This window comes from Zootoca vivipara, chromosome 2 (assembly GCF_963506605.1).
Source record: "Zootoca vivipara chromosome 2, rZooViv1.1, whole genome shotgun sequence".
NCBI classification, from domain to species: Eukaryota; Metazoa; Chordata; class Lepidosauria; order Squamata; family Lacertidae; genus Zootoca; species Zootoca vivipara.
This window is the reverse complement of record NC_083277.1, coordinates 62,812,159-62,830,925: the sequence shown is the minus strand read 5'-3', so window position 1 is coordinate 62,830,925 and position 18,767 is coordinate 62,812,159. Positions and strand designations below refer to the sequence as shown.

General features: G+C 44.0%; 1 protein-coding gene across 2 annotated transcripts in view; it reads left to right on the top strand.

The window, feature by feature from the left end:
• GM2A (ganglioside GM2 activator) overlaps window positions 1-17,673 on the top strand; it is a 36,008-nt gene extending 18,335 nt beyond the window's left edge. For both annotated transcript variants that reach the window (XM_060271630.1, XM_035105697.2), the window contains exons 2-4: window positions 7,059-7,211; window positions 13,367-13,549; window positions 14,542-17,673. In XM_060271630.1, coding sequence (XP_060127613.1) covers window positions 7,059-7,211; window positions 13,367-13,549; window positions 14,542-14,712 — 507 coding nt within the window. In that variant the 3' untranslated portion in view covers window positions 14,713-17,673. The remainder of the gene's footprint in view (window positions 1-7,058; window positions 7,212-13,366; window positions 13,550-14,541) is intronic.
• The last annotated feature ends 1,094 nt before the right edge of the window (window positions 17,674-18,767 follow it).

The window sequence follows — 18,767 nt, the reverse complement described above, 5'->3', positions numbered from 1 at the left end:
TCTGTAGCTGACCTCCTTTGTAGTGTTTTATTTTGAAATCTTTTGAGATGGTATTTTGGTTCCCTGTTAACTGTGTTGCTTTGACTTTCTTCAGAAATGTTTGATTCTGCATTGTTTCATTGATGTTTAATATGCTGTGAACCGTGTAGATTTTTCTAAAATATATAAAGTGGTATAGAAATGAAATAATAATTGAAATTAATAAGATTTTGGAACACAGAAATAAAGAAAATAATTAAATCTAGCACTTGGGGGGCAACTTTATTTAAATTATATAATTTGGGATTTGAACGATTGGTATTGTATTATAAATTGGTATTGTTATAATGGGGCTATTATTGGATTGTAATTGAAAACTAATAAAATTATTATTAAAGGGAGTGTGGGATGGGGGTGTCGTCGTTAAATGAGAAATATTTGGGTGGGGGGCATGTCTTGAATGTTTGCACACTGGTGGTACCCATCTTGGCACTGGTGAGTCACACACACCTCTGCTAGGATGGCCCATTATTGCAGGGCTAGCCAGCATAGCTCCCTCCAGATGTTGCTGGATGGACTGCAACACCCCTTATCCCCAACCTTTGGCCATTATGGCCTGGGCCAATTGCAGCTGCACTCCAATATCTGGAGAGCACAATGTCAGCAATCTCTGCTTCAACATATTTCTCGGTGCCGAAATTTGCTTCAGCAGAAGTGTGTGCCTTGCAAAGCGCTTCATAAAATTGCTTTCTCTTTCAGGCTATGAGTGCATTTCTGCACACAGATGCATTTGCATGTGGAAAACACTTAAACTCTTCTCATTCCATGTGGCGGGAGGCTGTTCTCACAGTTGACGCTGCCTGCTTCCTTTAGCCTCTCTGTTGCTGTCTGCATTGATAACTATCCCCTTCCAAAAGTCAGTATAATTAATGAAGCTCTAGCAACACAGTTAAGAGTTTTGTGGCACCTTAAAGATTAATAAATTTATTATGGCATGATCTTTCAAGGTGCTGTTCAACGGTGGAATGGACTCTCTGCAGAAGGTGGTGGATTGTCCTTCCTTGGAGGTTTTTAAGAGGCCGTTAGCTGGACATCTGTCAGGGATGCTTTAGTGGCATTGCACAGGGTTGGACTAGATGACGTTCGGGGTACCGTGCTAGGATTCAGTCCTTCAACTTCTGTTTCCATAGGCAGCCACAATGACTCTGCATATGCTGGGTTTAGTGTTTCAGCTAATGCTTGCCACTTAACGGAAAGTGAATTAGATAAGTGTTAATTGGATAAGTGTTACATGCTCATCAGAGTGATGGTGTGGCATTAATAGGTTTGCATAACATAGTCCAAGAATAATAAGTGGAGCTCTAATTGGGCCTGCTTGACTCCGCCAGGATAATACTGTGGCTGCCAGTGACAGGTGGAATATCTGTTACAATCTGCCTACCTGATGTGGGATGGATCAGAGCCAGTTATTGGGTTGGAAGGTTTTCAGATGGTAATGATCTTTGGTAAGCCCATCAACCATTATTGCAGCAGCAGCATCTTGACCCAGGCGAACATGGCTACTTGCAAAGCTACACCTGGGTCATGTGGATTTGTACAAGTCAAGACGTAAGGTAATTACAGTTATAAAGTACGACTTATTTGCACCAGGTTTTACTGTGGGTTAGCAGCTGTTCGCATTCCCATTTAATTCGCAGACCACAGGACATTGCCCTCAAAGAACAGCAGTCTCAATACTTAACCCCTGTAAATTCAGGTTACCCCTGTAAATTCAGGTTACAGGTAGGTAGCTGTGTTGGTCTGAGTCGAAGCAAAATAAAAAAAATTCCTTCAGTAGCACCTTAAAGACCAACTAAGTTTATATTTTGGTATGAGCTTTCGTGTGCATGCACACTTCTTCAGATACACCTGAAGATGCATTATCTGAAGAAGTGTATCTGAAGAAGTGTGCATGCACACGAAAGCTCATACCAAAATATAAACTTAGTTGGTCTTTAAGGTGCTACTGAAGGATTTTTTTTTATTTTCCCTGTAAATTCAGGTTTGCTTCCTTAGTGCTTTCATTTTCCCCGCAGCTGTGGTCATAACTATTTGCGGTGCGCTCCTGATCTTTTTGATCCCTCAGATTTGCAGAAAGCCAGAAAACTGCAGAAGCAAATCACATTTAAAAAACATCACCAGATATATTGGGCAGCAATCTGAAAAGGGTGTGTTGAGTATTTACAATCACTTTAATTTCTTTTCCAGCATGCCAGTAATGGAGAGTCAGGCGCTTAGCCTCTTGTGTGTGTGTGTCATAGCTGCCAAGTTTTCCCTTTTCTCGCGAGGAAGCCTATTCAGCATAAGGCAAAATCCCTTAAAAAAAGGGATAACTTGGCAGCTATGGTGTGTGTGTGATCCCTCAGATTTGCATGAAAACTGTACAAGCAAATTTACAAGTTGCCTGATGGTGTGCTTTTGCAAACCTCTTGAGTGGAGAATTTTTTTTAAAAGGCTCTGTGCACATGCCTTGTCAGTATTTAACTGGCTTAATAGAAGCAACAAATTTGAAGGCAAACGCAAGCACAAAAGGGAAAGCCCGCTGGTATGATTGGAAAAGAACAAAGTTGTTCCTCATATGCAAATTCACATGTGTGGGTGTGGACTTCTGTGGTCTAATTCAAACTGGTGGGGTAGGATTTGGAGGGGGGGGAGTTAACAGCAGAGTAATGCTCAAGTGTGGACAAGCCCATGGATAGTAACAACTGTTGATAATAGGAACATGCCCGAGGCTTTGCAATTGAACGTGGATTTGAATCAGAATTCACCTACACGCCCCAAACCTCCCATTGCTCAATATGCTGATCTCTTTCTTCCTATTTTATTTCAAGCAGGAAAACGATGTTGCAAGTGCAGTTTCTAAAAGCTCCTACTCACTCTGCTGAGGCTCACAGGAAACTTGCTTCAGGAGCCATCTTGCTCCTCCTCCTTTAGGGATCGCAAGTGCAGTTAGATGTCTCTCTTGGCACTACGTGACCTAAGCAACGTACTGCAATATTGATCCTCAAATATTATAGCTCAATTGGTAGAGCATAAGACTTGTAATCTCAGGGTCGTGGGTTCAAGCCCCATGTTGGACAAAACGTACATTGCAGGGGGTTGGACTGAATGACCGTTGCGGTCCTATCCGACTCTACAGTTCTATGATTCTCTATAGCAATAAGATACTGAAGCAAGCCATTGGTTCTATCTGTTTCAGTACTTTGTACTGTACGTATAATATAAGAGTTTCTACCTCAAGAATGGGGAACCTGCAGCCCTCTAGATCACTTCACTAGATCACTGGTGGTTGGGACCTGCTTATATGTAGATGCTGAGAACTGAAACTCTGCTCTTTTGCAATCAGAACATGTGAAATACAGCACTTCTCCATTCTACGCCTTGAGTTCCCCTGCTACCTGGGGAACTTGTTTTGTTTTGTTAAGCACATTTGTTCCATGTCTGAAAACAGAAATTTTGTAGAGGACATGACAAGCAGAAGTGTTTCTTCCATAGCCTAACTGTATATCTCTCCCTTTCCACTTTTTTTGTGCTACTGCTGAGTTCCAGCTTCGTAGCAACCTTCCCAATACATTTGAACCTTGGGACAAAACTTTCCTGTTTAGAATGGTTTGTTTTTATATTTTATTAGTTTATGAATCACCTTACACATGGGTCCGAAGGCAATTTACAAACATAAAAACAGATGATAATCATTTTTAAAAGAGTACCCAGAATAAATGGTGATAGGTTTAAAAATGATACAAAACGAGCCATACAGAATTATGTGTACTCAATTCCTATACTGGCTACATAGGAAGCTGTCTCATACTGAGTCAGATCATTGCGTCCCACATTGTCTGGCTCTCCTGGGTTTCAGGTAAGGAATTGTTCCCAGCCGCTGCATCCTTTCCTAAAATATAGTGCCTAAGGTTTTCCCCTCCCTCTTGGGTCACATTTGGAGCTGATCTGCATTGTCAGAAATGCAACGTAGCATTTCTGGAACTGTGCTACTTCAGAATTCAGGCATGCTGTTGTACAATGGAACTTTCTTCCGTTTCAAAACCTTTATGCCTGTGGGAAGCTAGCATAGAATCATAGAATTATAGAGTTGGAAGAGATGCCCAAGAATCATCTAGTTCAACCCCCTGCAATGCAGACACCTCTACTAAAGCATCCATGACAGGTGCCCACCCAACCTCTTCTTCAATGAAGGAGAGTCCACCACCTTCTGAGGAAGTCTGTTCCATGGTTAAACAGCCTTTTCCATCTGTGAACCAAAATGAAAGGTTAGCTGGTTGGTCAAATGTAACCAGTTATAAACGTCATGGCTATTCAGTTCTTAATAGACCCTTTCAAAAAAATTATATTTGAAGGAGGAATGTAGTTCTTTAATTACAAGGGCAGACTAATGACAATCGAATTGGTGGGTGGGGTGTTGTTCACTGCCAAAATATTTCAGATAATTGCTGTAACCAGCACTATAGTCCACATTTAACCAGTCACAGAAGTCAGTTACAGAGCTAATTGTAGCAATCACTTCAAAGTATATTGCGTAACTGTGGCTAACAAATTGTGTCGACATGCTGATGTGGGAGGAGGGTTGTACGTTCTGAGCATGTATCTGAGCAGGATGGGAGAAAGCCAAAGTTATCTTGCTTCTGGAATGCCTTCCCTCCTGGCAGTTCTACTTGCTTTAGGGCAAAAGCTAGGCCTGCTTAACAGGACCCACAGTGAACTTGAGAACATCAGCCGATGTCCCAGTATCCTGCCAAATTCTTTTCTACTTTCTGAAGTAGTGTACTGTACTCTTGCTGATTGCTCAACACGCAATGGCTGCCTTGCTCTGGATGTTCTAATTATCATAGAATTGTAGAGTTGGAAGGGACCTCGAGGGTCATCTAGTCCAACCCCCTGCAATGCAAGAATATTTTTGCCTAATGTGGGATTCGAACCCACAGCCCTGCGATTAAGAGTCTCATGCTCTACCCACTGAGCTATGGTAACCCAGAGTCTCTGCATTGACCACTCTTGAGGCGCATGGAAATTGTTTCTGGAAGTCCCCATTTGCATCAGCAGAAAACTGAAACCTCTTTTCAGTGTTGCACTGAAGACGTTACTGGCATGCCTAAACCTTTTCTTTAAAAAGGTAAAGGACCCCTGACCGTTAGGTCTAGTTGCGGACGACTCTGGGGTTGTGGTGCTCATCTCGCTCATCTGGCCAAGGGAGCCGGCGTACAGCTTCCCGGTCATGTGGTTAGCATGACAAAGCCGCTTCTGGCAAATCAGAGCAGCGCACGGCAACACCGTTTACCTTCCCGCCAGAGTGGTACCTATTTATCTACTTGCACTTTGATTTGCTTTTGAACTGCTAGGTTGGCAGGAGCTGGGACCGAGCAACAGGAGCTCACCCCGTTGCGGCGATTCGAACCACCAACCTTCCAATTGGCAAGCCCTAGGCTCAGTGGTTTAGATATATTTTCATGCTTTGTTTTATGCTGTTATAAACTGCTCAGAGGTTTGTTAGTTTGTTTTGCGATGAAACAGTTTGTAAATGTTGTCAGATAAAACAAGAAATAATGCCCGGCCTTAGACATGTTATGGCAACATGGCTTTTCATTCACAAAGCTGCAGTAGCATATGGTTGCCTGGTATTTTGGTCCTTGTTGGGCTAAGTGGGTGGTCAAGGGACACTTTAGACCAGCAGTGCCTCACCTGTGGCCCAACTCCTTGACTCCAACTCCCATCATCCCTGACCATTGGCCATCCTGGCAGATGGGATTTGGGAATCCAACAACCTCTGGAGGGCCACAGGATTCCCACCCCTGCTCTTAGACCGCAGCTTTTTAGCAAAGTGAATCTCAGCCGAGAGCCTCACGAGAGGATTTGTTGAAACACACTTCCATATCACTTATTTAATATTAAACGTTGGGAGTCTGATCTCTGAGAAATGGGATGGGGGAGCCTTAGAAGGATACGTGCCTTTCTCAAGGTTGGTGAATCATTGAAGTTGGGCTGTACCCCAAACGGAGGACAGTGGGCAGGACACCATGAGCTTCACAGAGTGTCTGAGGAGTGCCGCGGCTCTCAACATGTAGAGGCCTGGAGTGCTGTGTGATGAAATAAGATTTTGGTGCTCTACTCCGTCAAAAGAGATCCTTGGGAAAATCTAGGCAGGTGCCTTTGAGACGACAGTGGTTTTACGGGTTGGGGCCAAGGGGAGTTGTCCCTGCCTAGCCAGCCTGTTCAACGGCTGAATCAAATGTTGGGAAACTCCCAAGTTCCAAAAAAAGCACTTCTGGGAATGAGTTGGAGTCTCGGCGGCAGGCATACTCACCAGGTGTGCTGCATGCTGATTACAGAGCAGAAGTGCCTAGGAACCAGAAGTCGCCTGAGGTGACCTTAAAAGTGCCACCATCGCCTGCAGATGAACATGAATCATTGGTATGCTTGCCGACAAAAAAAAAGGGGGGGGACAGCCTTCCAATAGTGGTGGGAAATGAATTAAAGACCACCAAGGGCAAGCCTGCCCAGCCATGCAATTTTTTTTTACGGTATGTGCATTTGTCTTAAAATTTGTTGTTTCATCTATATTTTGAATGTTGTTATATCTGCTGGTTTTGTTGCAATTTTAAAATTAACGTTTCATGCCTTTTTATTTGTAAGGTTTTCTCCCCTTGATTAAGTGGTGTACAACTTTTGCCAAATTAAGCCACTTCCTGCGGTATATGGGGGCTGGCATAAGGCAATGGCATAGTCTGCTTGGTGCAGCTTTGCCAAGTTTTCCAGTACTGTGACGCCTGGGTAGGTAGAAGCTTGTTTGTGTTATCAGAAGACAGGAATGCAAGGTCCACGGAACATTGTTTGAAATAGGACTCCCGCTTCCCTTAACCAAGGTCTGCTGGTTGGAAGATCCCCACAAAAGTCTGCTTTGGAATCTTCCACTAGGTTCACCTTTGCTTTATTTGCTGAGTGTGATGACAAGGGCCAGACTGGGTACCTTCCTCTGCTTTAAGCGCCACACGTTTATTTTAACGTATTTTCTCCTCTAAATCCTTCAGATCCAGAACTTCGCATGGCAGAACTGTGGCCCCTCATCTGACCCTGCTGTGATCAGGAGTTTGTCCATATCTCCAGATCCAATTTCGATGCCGGGAGATGTGACAGTCAGCGTAGCCGCTGCTACCACTGTGGCCCTCACTTCACCTCTGAAGGTATGTATGCGGAAGGCCTGTGGGCCAAGCCAGGCAGAAGTGGTTCCTTCACACTGGGAACAGTTTCAGTGCTCTAACGAGGACAAACATGACTGCTTTCTCCCAGGAAAACCCGCGCTTTCGCATTGAGTCGGAACAGTCTGTAACAGGGTTCTCCATGGGTTGCCATTTGTTTCAGCTTTGCACTAAACCGCAGGTTTTCCCGGGGAAAGAGGCTGGGCAAAGGCAAAACTGCTTGGACCTATGCTTTTTAGGCATGAGACGAGTGGAAGTGCGGACTGAGGCCCATCTGGTACTGGTACTAGATTGCATTGGGGCATCAGGAATGCCAAATCCAGGTGTGGACCACAGCTTTCCCCGCTTCCCTCCTTTTTCTTCGCCTCCAGAGTTGTGGTCAGAAAGAAGACATCTTTTCCAAAAGGACAGGCATGGGGAACTTGTGGCCTTCTAGATGCTGCTAGACCTCGGCTCCCATCACCTCTGACCATTGGCCGTGCTGGCTGGGAATTAGAGCTCAGCAGCAGGAGCTAGCGTAAAGGATATAGTCGAGATTTACAGGCCTCTCTTTTCTTTTCTGTTTTTTCTTTTCCAAACAAAGGAATTTGGTATGTAAGTGCATATCAAGAAAGTATGAGCCAAGAAAATGTGATCTGGAAAAAAAGGACTTCACTAGATGGGACAAATCTCTCTCATTGACATAGGATCTCCCTCTGTGTCTCTGAATGGAGAACTGAAGTCACAGAATCATAGAGTTGGAAGGGACTCTGAGGGTCACCTAGTCCAATCCCCTGCAATGCAGGACTATGGAGCTGTCCCATACAGGGATCGAACCTGCAAGCTTGGCATTATCAGTACTGCTCTCTAACCAACTGAGCTATCCAGTCCTGTGTTTAAATGGGAAATATCCCTTAGGATAAGGCAGAGGAGTGCCCAAATCAGCCAGCATAATGCAACTCTTTAGATGGGGCAGGGCTTGTGAAAAGCTATTATTTTCCCTAATAAGAGGTTTCCTTTCTCTGTGCTAAAGTGGGGTAATTTGAGCCTAAAATGTCTAATCATTAGGTAGACGACATACAAACATTTCTACTTGGCATGTCGCACAGGTAGACTGAGCAGAAATGGGAGCTTTCTTCTGCACAACAATTCAGACCCCTTAACAGCCTGTGACGGGCCAAAGAAACAAACCTGGGACAAGCTAGTTCTGTTCACTCTCCAGAATCCCCTTTTTGAAACAGAATTGCATTGTGTTGAGTTGAGCAAACCCCTTAGTCCTGTGGGTGCTAGGAGCTGGCCTTACCATGACCACCTATGCTGAAATGTTACTGCACAGTTTTCAGTGGGATCAAGTTCTGCTGGTGTGGGTATGAAGCACTCGAAATTCCTGCTATGCTAACCACGGCTGAGCATCTGACTGGCTATCAGCAGGAACGGGCTGGGCCCAACCGCATCCTCCCCTGTTAAGCAACTGCATGACCATAGAATTGTAGAGCTGGGAGGGACCCCGAGGGTCATCTAGTTCAACCCCCTGCAATGCTGGAATAGGATGTTAAAATCTGTTTCATTTGCATGTTTTAAGTCTCAACCTTACCTCTTAGTGCAGCCAAGTGGGGTGGGGTAGGGGGTGGGCTTGGGGGCCTGGGAGAGAACCCAGGAAGAGGCAGTGTCAGTATTGAAATGGCCTCCCTTTATGAAAGATTGTGATTATTTATAGATAATACTCCTAACGCAGGCCAAAACATGCTGTGTTTGTGGGTTGTATTGAAGCAACACATCTGATCAAAATCTTGGTAGCTAAGATATGTATAAGTCAAATGCCTACCCACAAACACCTTCTCTTTCTGGGCCCAAGGCCTGAAAACTTTGATTTTTTGTGACTTCAATGATGCAAGTCGCTTGGATATTTACCTCTCTTGCTAGTATAATGATTTTCAGAGCTGCCTTTATTCTCATGACCATGCTTAGTGGTGGTATTCCTGCTTTAGAGATGGGGGAAACAGGAGCAAAGAGCTCCTATGTGTAGAGTTGGAAGGGATCTCTAGTCCCCCTACAATGCCAAATCCACATTTGGAGGTGGGGTTGTGGGCTTCCCGACTGAACCATCGCATAGGGGCTGCGAGCTCAGCCCCTGCGCGATGGAAGGTTCCCGCCTGCGTCATCCCCGGGCCGACCAATAAGGATTGTCAAGCGCACAGACTTGGTGTGAGAGTTCAATCTTGGTGCCTTATCCTTTGCTGCAGGGCAAGCACAAACCATAGCTGGCCCATTAGGCCAAAATGGCAAACCGAGGTTGCCACAAACCAGGAAAGGAGGCAGGAAATTGCTGCGAGGGAGGGAGAAGTGTGTGCTTGGATGCTTAGTCCGGGCTAACATTTGTTATGCCAAACCATGGTCTGCCATTCCATCTTGCCACAGCAAACGCATCCATGGTTCTCGAATGGGCTTGAGATATGAGAAAGAAGGCTGTGATGAGTCTTTATAACCAAGCAGATTTAGGGAGTTTAAATGTGAGGCATCGGAGGAAGTGCAAGGGAGCTTAACTTCCTTTTACGAGACTTCAGATGCAATATGGAAAGAGGAGGTGACCTCCAAAGAGGAACCTGTGTGTGTGTGTGTGTGTGTGTGTGTGTGTGTGTGTGTGTGTGCATGCGTGCGTGCACCACCTGTTTCACATTCAGAGAGCTGTGGCCTTTTGCTTTGTTCTCAGTGTGGGTGCCACCACCTCTGGGACCCCAGAGGACACCTTGCCCACCCCTCCACTTGCACTGCCTTCCTGCATCTCCCCTCCAGCAAGCTCCCTAATTTTATTTTATTTTGCAAGATTCCTTTTCTTGAAACATGGGAAAGAAGTGTCACAAGAGGTAGCATGACTTGCTTGTGTGTTCCTGTCCAGGGCTGCTTTTTAGGACTCTCGCACAACGGGACAGGAATCCTCCTTGAGCTGGCGCACTCTCCCAGGTGTCCGTCCTATTTAGCAAAAGCACAATGGTCCATAATGGCAATTCCTGGCAAAAACTGTCAGAGAACAGCTTGCTGGAGAAGAGACTTGGGGAGGCAATGCTGGGTGCTTGAGCAGTGGGATCAGATGGGGGGGGGGGATACACCCTGGGAATATCCTTGCACTGCCTCTGGTTTTCTCGAACTCTCCATCCAAAGCGAGAGGTCAGGCAGAGGAAATCACTTCTTCATGGTTAAACTGTGGAGGCAGTGCTCAGCACCAACCTGGATGGCTTTAAAAGAGGATTAGACAAATGCATGGGGGGATGAGGCTAGCAGTGGCTAATAATCACAATATGTTCTCCTTATACTGTCAGAACCAGTATGCCTCTGAAATCTAGTTACTGGGGAGTGCAAGCATGGACTCAGGTTCTGCTATGGGGCTTCCCTTAGGCATCTGGATGTGAGAAGAGGATGCTGGACTAGATGGGCCTTTGGCCTGATCCATCAGGGCTCTTATGTTCGGATGACAGCAAAGATGCAGCTGGGGCAGAGGGCCATGAGCCTGAATACTCCAATGTTGCAGAAAGGGAACTTTGCTTATTGGGGGAAATGCCTGGCATTACTGTACAGAGCAGCCTTATGTGCAGTGAGTGGAATGAAAATAGCTCGGCTCAGCTGTTCCTGAAACATCTCTGAAAGCAAGAGAGGCCTTGTGAGCTATCATGCAGGTAGGGCCTGTTTTGAAACCAGTTGGAGCTGGGAGGCTTAATTAGGCTTGTTCCTTGCCTATTCAGCCAGGTTGCATGTTTAAACCCAAGTGTGGCAGTAGTACACGTGGAAAAGATCTAGGGGTCTTGGTGGACCGCAAGCTTAACTTAAGTCAATAGCGTGGTGCAGCAGCAGCAGCAAAAAAGCTAATGATCTTCTAGGCTGCATCAACAGAAGTCTAGTGTTCAGATCAAGGGAAGTCATAGTCCCACTCTATTCTGCCTTGGTCAGACCACACCTGTCCTGGGTGCCACAAATTAAGGAGGATATTGGCAAGCTGGAACATGTGCAGAGGAGGGGAGACCAAGATGATCAAGCGTCTGGAAACCAAGTCTTATGAGGAACAATTGAGGAAGTTGGGTATGTTTAGGCTGGATAAGAGGAGACTGAGAGGAGATATGAAAGCCATCTTCAAATATCTTATTGGGTTTTTGTTTAAAAAACCCTGTGAAGAGGCAGCAGGTAGTTTCAGATTGAGAGGGTATAACAGAAGCTGCTTAAACCTTCACTTTCCAGCCCTTTGTGTGTTCAGAAATGCACACGCATGCACGCACACCCCCCTATCCACATTTGTTTTTCTCTCATTGAGAGGGAAGATGCAGAGGGGAGAAGGAATCCTGAGCCGATCAGTGTCTGGGAAGGAAATGGTTAAGCAGCTCCTCTGTACACGAGCACACTTTGAAGCAGGTGCTTTTCAAGATAAAAGAAGGATAAAAAGAAAGATAAAAGAAGGATGGGAAGGGGGTGGTGTATATCTGGGACAAGAACCTGCTCTAATATGGCCATTCATTTGTTGCATCTCAGTTTTACGTATTTCCTCTGCCTGTTGCGGTGGTGTTCTGTGGTTCTTTATTGTTGCATACTGCCCAGCAATCTGTTACAGTGAAGGTCAAGTCAGGGGGGGAAAGCATAAAGAAATCAGGAATTGTTGCTCCTTACTGCTGTCTTGTGGTGGTACCTAAGAGCTGACTCCAATCGAAGCTGCAAATTAGAGCCCACTCAGGTGCTTCTGGGGACTCACAAGTTCCCAGCCTCTGGTAATAAGAGGTATATCGATGTCCGTACCAAGAGGTGAAATATAAATGCTCGAGTTGGTTACAATGCTGCCAAATTCAAAGTTTATTCCAAAAGCATAAAGAAATCGGATTCCCAGAAAATGAATCTAAAATTCAAGAGGTTTTGATTGAAAATCCGAATAAATCATTGGCAAACTTATATAATTTTCTCCTAGAATGGGAATTAAAAGATGAAGTTGTGAAAGCTACCATGATAAAATGGGCCCAAGACATTGGGAGGCCCCTATATAGTAATCAATGGGAAAAATTATGGAGGGAGGGAATAAAATTTACAGGGTGTGCAGGGATAAAAGAGAATATGCTAAAATTGGTCCATAGGTGGCACCTGACACCAGATAGAATTGCTAAAATATATAAGAACAAATCGAATAAATGTTGGAAATGCATGGAAAAATTTGGTAGCTATTACCATTGTTGGTGGCAATGCGAGAAAATTTATAAATTTTGGAATATAATTTATGAGAAATTGAAAAAGATGCTAAAGCTAACGTTCGAAAAGAAACCAGAAATATTCTTGTTAAGCATGGTACCCGAAAATATCCCAGATGATAGAAAAAATATATTTTTGTACGCATGCGCTGCAGCCAGAATCCTTATTGCCCAAAATTGGAAGGGAGAAAAAATCCCGACAGTATTAGAATCGCAGGAAAAATTGGTGGAATTCATGAACCTAGCTAAAATGACGGCAGCCATCAGGAATATCCCAAGGGAGAAGTGTAAAATAGAATGGAAGTATGTTGAGGACTATCTGATTAAGGAAAATTTCAGTACTGAATTGGTGATTTGTCTAAATTGAAAGAAATGCAGGGAAATATAGAGAAGGTACATATTGAACAATATAGAGAAGAAATAAAATACTGTATAGTGAATCTATGTAACAATGCAAGATAAGAAGATTTTATTCTAAAAGGAAGCGGTATTATCAGTAGTAGGGAGTCAATTTTTAATTTTATTTTTTTTCTTGTTTAGCTCTCTGTATGCTTTATTCTGAAAATCATGATTTGATGATTGTATGCTGGTGTGTGTTTTTTCTTTCTTTTTCTCTTTCTTTCTTTTTTTCTTCTTCTTTCTTTTTTTCTTTTGACCATGTAAATTTTTTTAAAAGGATTGAAATAAAGTATTTATTATTTAAAAATTTAATTTTTTAAAAAAATAAGAGGTATATCGATGTTATCGATGATGATGATGAGGCCAGCGATGGGGGATAATGGGAGTTGTGGTCTTTCAAATGATGATGGACTACATGCTCCCCAACCTTGGCCTGTAGGTAGGTGGGCCAATTGTCCAAGCTATAGGAAGCATTGAGCTGTGGATGTTTATTGAGGAGGAAAGTTGGAGGCTAAGTTAATGTTTGTGTGTAATGTTTACTTCTAGGGAGAGGTTGTTTTGGAGAAGAAGATCGGCGATATGTGGATAAAGGTCCCCTGCGTGGACGAACTTGGCAGCTGCACCTATGATGATCTTTGTGCCAAACTGGATCAGGCTATTCCTCCTGGCCAGCCATGCCCGGAACCAATGCAGACTTATGGCATTCCTTGCCATTGCCCCTTCAGAGCGGTAAGCTCAAGCTTCCCCCTCTTGCTTACTAGGAAGGGGAACCAAAGAAACAAATCCCACATGAGATGGGCAGCTGCAAGGCCTGCCACCAAATTCCACATCCCTGTGGAATATGCAGGTCCATCAGAGAAGGACAGGGGTTCCGTACAGCTGTTAGGCTTAGCCAAGGTTTGCAGTCAAATTTGCTGCATGTTTAATAATCAAGGAAGTATGGAGGGCAGGGGGCAGGGCTCATGGTAAAGGGCAGATAAGAAAGCTTATAAATACATCTCCATGCAAAAATTAGAAACCCCCGTAGTGCAGTGCACCTATAATTAAGCCCCATGTGCATTAAAAGAAGTTAAGGGAGTATGATGAAGTCCAGTAAAGGAATGAACGTGCAAATGGAGCTGACTGTCTTTCCAACAGATAGCTGAGTTTCCTCTGGAAAACCAATACTTGGAGCTGGAAAGATGGGTTTCAATCATGCTGGTTTTGCAGACCCTTAATTCAGTCCCATTTCTGCCCAGCTCTGCTCCACATCTGCATCCTGTAAACTGAAAGGGGGCAGCCTACAAGGTATTTTTCAGGGATGCATTTACCGTAGCAGCCCATTGTGTCCTAAGGTAAGGTTCAGAGTTAGAGTATTGCTCACATGAGGACATCTCTATGGGTATCTAGGCTTGGGCCCTATATGTGATGGAGGAGCCAGAAGCTGCTTACTCCAGCTAGCCACTCTTGCTTCTAGAAAAGAGCATCTTCTAGAGTTTGACAGGTTTGAGTGGATTGGTTTGTATGTTTTCAGTTGTGCAAACTGGGTGGGCCTGCTGGCTCCCAGTGAGGGGCTGGAATATTTCAGTGGCCATACCTATCACCCTGTAATTTCTCCTTGATTTCATACTGTAAAGGATCTGCTTATTGAGTGTTCCTATTGGCACTGTTCGTATACCTGATGGAGGGAGCAGAAAGTGTTGGCTGACAGATTTGTGTGTATGTGTGTTTTCTCCTTTCAGGGTTCTTACAACTTGCCTTCCTCCACCTTCTACATCCCCACCTTGGATTTGCCTCCCATGCTCACCAATGGGGACTACAGGTTCAAGGTTGTGCTGAGCAATGGTGACCAACAGCTGGGCTGTCTCAAGTTGTCGCTTTCCCTGCACTCTGAGAGCCGGTGGTTTTGGTGACTACAACGGAGGCATCTTTGGGCTTGAGTGCCACATTTCTTACCCCACCCCCTCCTCTTGAATTGCTAATACTAAGACTTCTTAGCTGCAACTGCTTTTATGATGGCTTCTGAGGAGGAGCCAAGATGATGATGTGAACAGCAGCCTCTATCTTTCGCTCTGCTTTTTTTTTAAAAAAAAAATTAACTTCTGCTGATAGCTTTTAATCACTTGGAAAAATCACCAAACTCAATGAAGAAATGTTCAGAAATATTTTTTTTAAAAAAATTAGAATTGGAGATGTCTGTGCCTAACCAGTGTTTATGCATTGGTTATAATTAGGGCAGCTTTCCCTAACCTTGGTCCCTTCTCCCCCAAGGCACTGTTGGACCAGATCTCTCATCATCTCTAAACATTGGCTAGGCTGGCCGGGGATGGTGGAAGGTGTGGTCCAGTAATGTCCAGGGGAGCCAGTTGGGGAAGGCTGGATCAGGACCACATCACCCTGGATATATATGCTACACAGGGGTAGGGAGTGCATAATGGCTACGTGGATAGATGTAAGTGCAGTTTCTCAGCTTGGTAAAGTGACACAAACATACTGTAATCTTTATGCATCACTGTCCATAAGATTCCTCTTCACCCCCAGGGTCTCAAACTATGGGGTTGTGAGAATACTGAAAGGTGGTTGGGGTATGCTGACAGGATAGCTTGAGCAGACTCATGAAGCAGTAACCAGAGGAAGAAACCACGCTTCCTGCTTTCTGCATCACAGATCAAAATAGCCAGGCAGGCTCCACCATCTCATCTGTATTTACTTCTGCAAACGCTGCTTGGTCAAGGGGGCTCCTTCACTCTGCTGTACACCAAGCACGCTATATGAGCAAGCAGTTCTAATCCCTCAAAAGGCCCATATCTGTTAGTCTTGTGCTGCCTAAGTTGAACTTTGTGCATGAGGACTAGATCCAAGCAAGAGAGTGGAACAATGAAGGGAACACACACACACACACTTACATCTCCTGATTGCAAACCATATGTGCTGTTTCATGCTCCTGTTTATCTTCTGAACAGAAGTTTGGTGCTTGGTTAGAGAGAGGGGTTTTTGGTGGGATTTATCTGTTCAAGTTAGCTTCTGATAAAAGCAGAAGGAAAACACTCAGCATAAAAGATCTGTATGGTGTTTCATGCAAGACTCTGCCAACATTTATGGAAAAGGACCAAATGCTTGCAGTGCTGTCCCAAAGTATCTGTGGACAGTTTGGGGACTGTTGGGCAAAGTGACACATCTCCATCTCTGTGGGAATTTTCTCTTCTTGTTCAACTAGAAAACGAAAGATGCTTACTTAACTTCTGTTTCCTAAGGAACCAATTAATCCCGCACTGATGGGAGTCCGGGGGAGGGAGGGAATCACAAATCTCTCTTATTCTCAATGAGATGTGTTCTGGATTGAAGGAGAACAAAAAATTCTAACATTCTGATCTAATTTCATGAATCGGCCAAGTAATCTAATGACATGAATATAAGATGTATAGTTGTTGTGCCATATGGTGAGTGAGTACTGTGTATCATTTCTGTAGTTCTGTGTTCTATGAGGTGATGAACAAATTTGCCGGATACATACTACATGTGCAGCACTGGTAAGAGACTGTTACAATAATGAGCCTGGACACCTGGACTAAGAATTAGTCCTTGTTCTGTGAGCCTGCTTGACTGATGCTCATGGAAACTCTTCCCTTAACCCCCATTATGTGCGATAGAGCCCTTGGGGTGCCCCCTCCTTTTCTCTCCCTCCACCTTGCTTCCCTCCTAATGAGACCTTAAGCTTGCAGGGTGATTGTTTTAAGCCTTGCACATTTTTAAGGATTTGTACCTGTACTCTGGGTATACAACATACTTTGCCCTGTTTTATTACCCTTGTTGGTACTGACATTAATAGAACTCTGCCTGAAGTATTCAGTGGAGGTGTTAATTGTAGAAGCCCTCCTTACCTTGTGCCATACTGGATAGGCCATGATACTTCACAGTGCCATCTTGAATATCTGAACTCCCCAAAAGCTGGTCCTTCCATATTCCAAACATACTTTTGTGTCTTACCCATCTCTACCATGTGCTTCATGTTCCCCTCTTATGCAAACAAATATTGAGACTCTGGGGAAAATGCATTGCAACTGATAGAGGAGCAACAGTTTAAAGGAAGAACTACCGTACCATCATAGTCCTTCCAGCTCACTGCCGTCTCTAGTCCTAGCAAATTATTCTTCCAGTCCACTTAAAATATCAGCCTGAAGGGCCCTAAGTCCTAGTGGCAAATCCCTTTGTCAGAGCTAGACTCGCCAAGGCAGCATCGCTTTATCTGCATAGGTGTTCAAATATATTTAATGTGCACACATCCGGAGTCACGGGGAGTGGCACAAGAAAATATATTGCCCTCTAGCTTAAAAACAACTCTCTCGTTTCCTCTTTTGCCTAAGAGGTTTGCACACAAAACCACTGCTGTGCTGTCTTGCAATATTGCTCGTAAGCATGCAGTTGTTATTGAACTTCCCATGTTAAATTGTCAGACCTGTGCCCTGGCAGCCTGCTAGTATTACTCCATATTTTTATATGACCATGTTGCTAAAGTGCCTTGTAAGCCTTAAATAATAATGGCCGTGGTGTGTCCAGATGCTGGATGTAATCACATGGATACATGTATAGAACATGACTGATGTAGCATATGTACCTGTAGAATATATTACTTAGGAGAATACCTTTCATCAAAAAAACCTTTTTGAGCTTGCTACATTTCACAAATGATCACAATTTCCTACTGATTTCATCTGCATTCTAATCATCTCTTAAATTATCTCCACCCTGAATGCTTAGCAGTGGCCAGCTGATTTATTTTGTGGTATCCAACTTTATGATTGAGGGGGGAAAATCGAGTGGCCTTTAGTGTTGGTGCCATACGAAAGTATTGAATAAAATCTTTTTATTCCATACCTGCTGTGTTAGTGTCTGATTGGTCTATGGTTGTGTACTTATGTGGAAGTGCGGCCATGCAAATCTTTGGGAGGGTCACAGTGACACATGCTACAACCCTGAATTCCATTGACAAAGAACAACAAAGGATACAATGATCACATACAGAAGGGAGCCCACTGCAAATTCAGAAGACATTGTTGTCTGGTCCTGGGTTCTTGGAGCTTGTCGAACTGGCAATTGTTGTGCAGGCAGTTGCATTTACAGTTTATTACCACAAGCTGCTGCCACATCTTTTCAACATGTGAATCCACCTAACTGTAAAAATGCAAGAATAGAAAAAACACTATCAACATGGAGCCAAAAAATTATCAATAGGATAGGATTCTTTCTAACTCACACTTTTCGGCAGTTGCGTACACCTCCATTTTATGTAAGTTTTGCATTTATCTTCAAGTCTTCAAATGCAAGGCTCATTTTAAGACTGGCCTAAACTGGCGTTGCCTAGGCATAGTACAAAATGTGCCCACGCTGCAATACTGCATCTCCTTTTCTCCACAATTTCCTCTGATTATTATGCTAAAGTAGATACAGTAGTAAGAGAGAGATGTTGAAGGTTGAGGATTAGAGTATTACTGAGCCTTGTGCTGGGTTTTTACCATTACTCTACATAACTACATCTGGATAGAGTGACTGATAGTTACATACTTAGCCTCAAACAGAGTATTCTTGTTTAGATGTAGCAGTGAATACACCGTTATGGAAATCCCATAATAAGTGAATATGCAATGCGTACACAAGGTCAGTTGAGTCTCAGACCTTGAGATGAATGCTGCTTGATTGTGGCATCTGAGGAATTGTCAATTCTGAATTTGGGAACTTACCTGGAAAGCAGCTTTTGGTGACTGTGGAATGCAAGGAGCTGCCTTCTACCAAGCTAGACCCTTGGTCATAGCTCTGTCTATATACCTTGGATGGGAAACTTGTAGCCCTCAAGATTTGTATGACTCCCAACTTCCATCAGTCCCAACCTGCATAGCCAATGATCAGAAATTATGGGAGTTGGTCTGGAGAGCCAAACATCCTCCCACCCATCTAATCCAACACTAGCTGG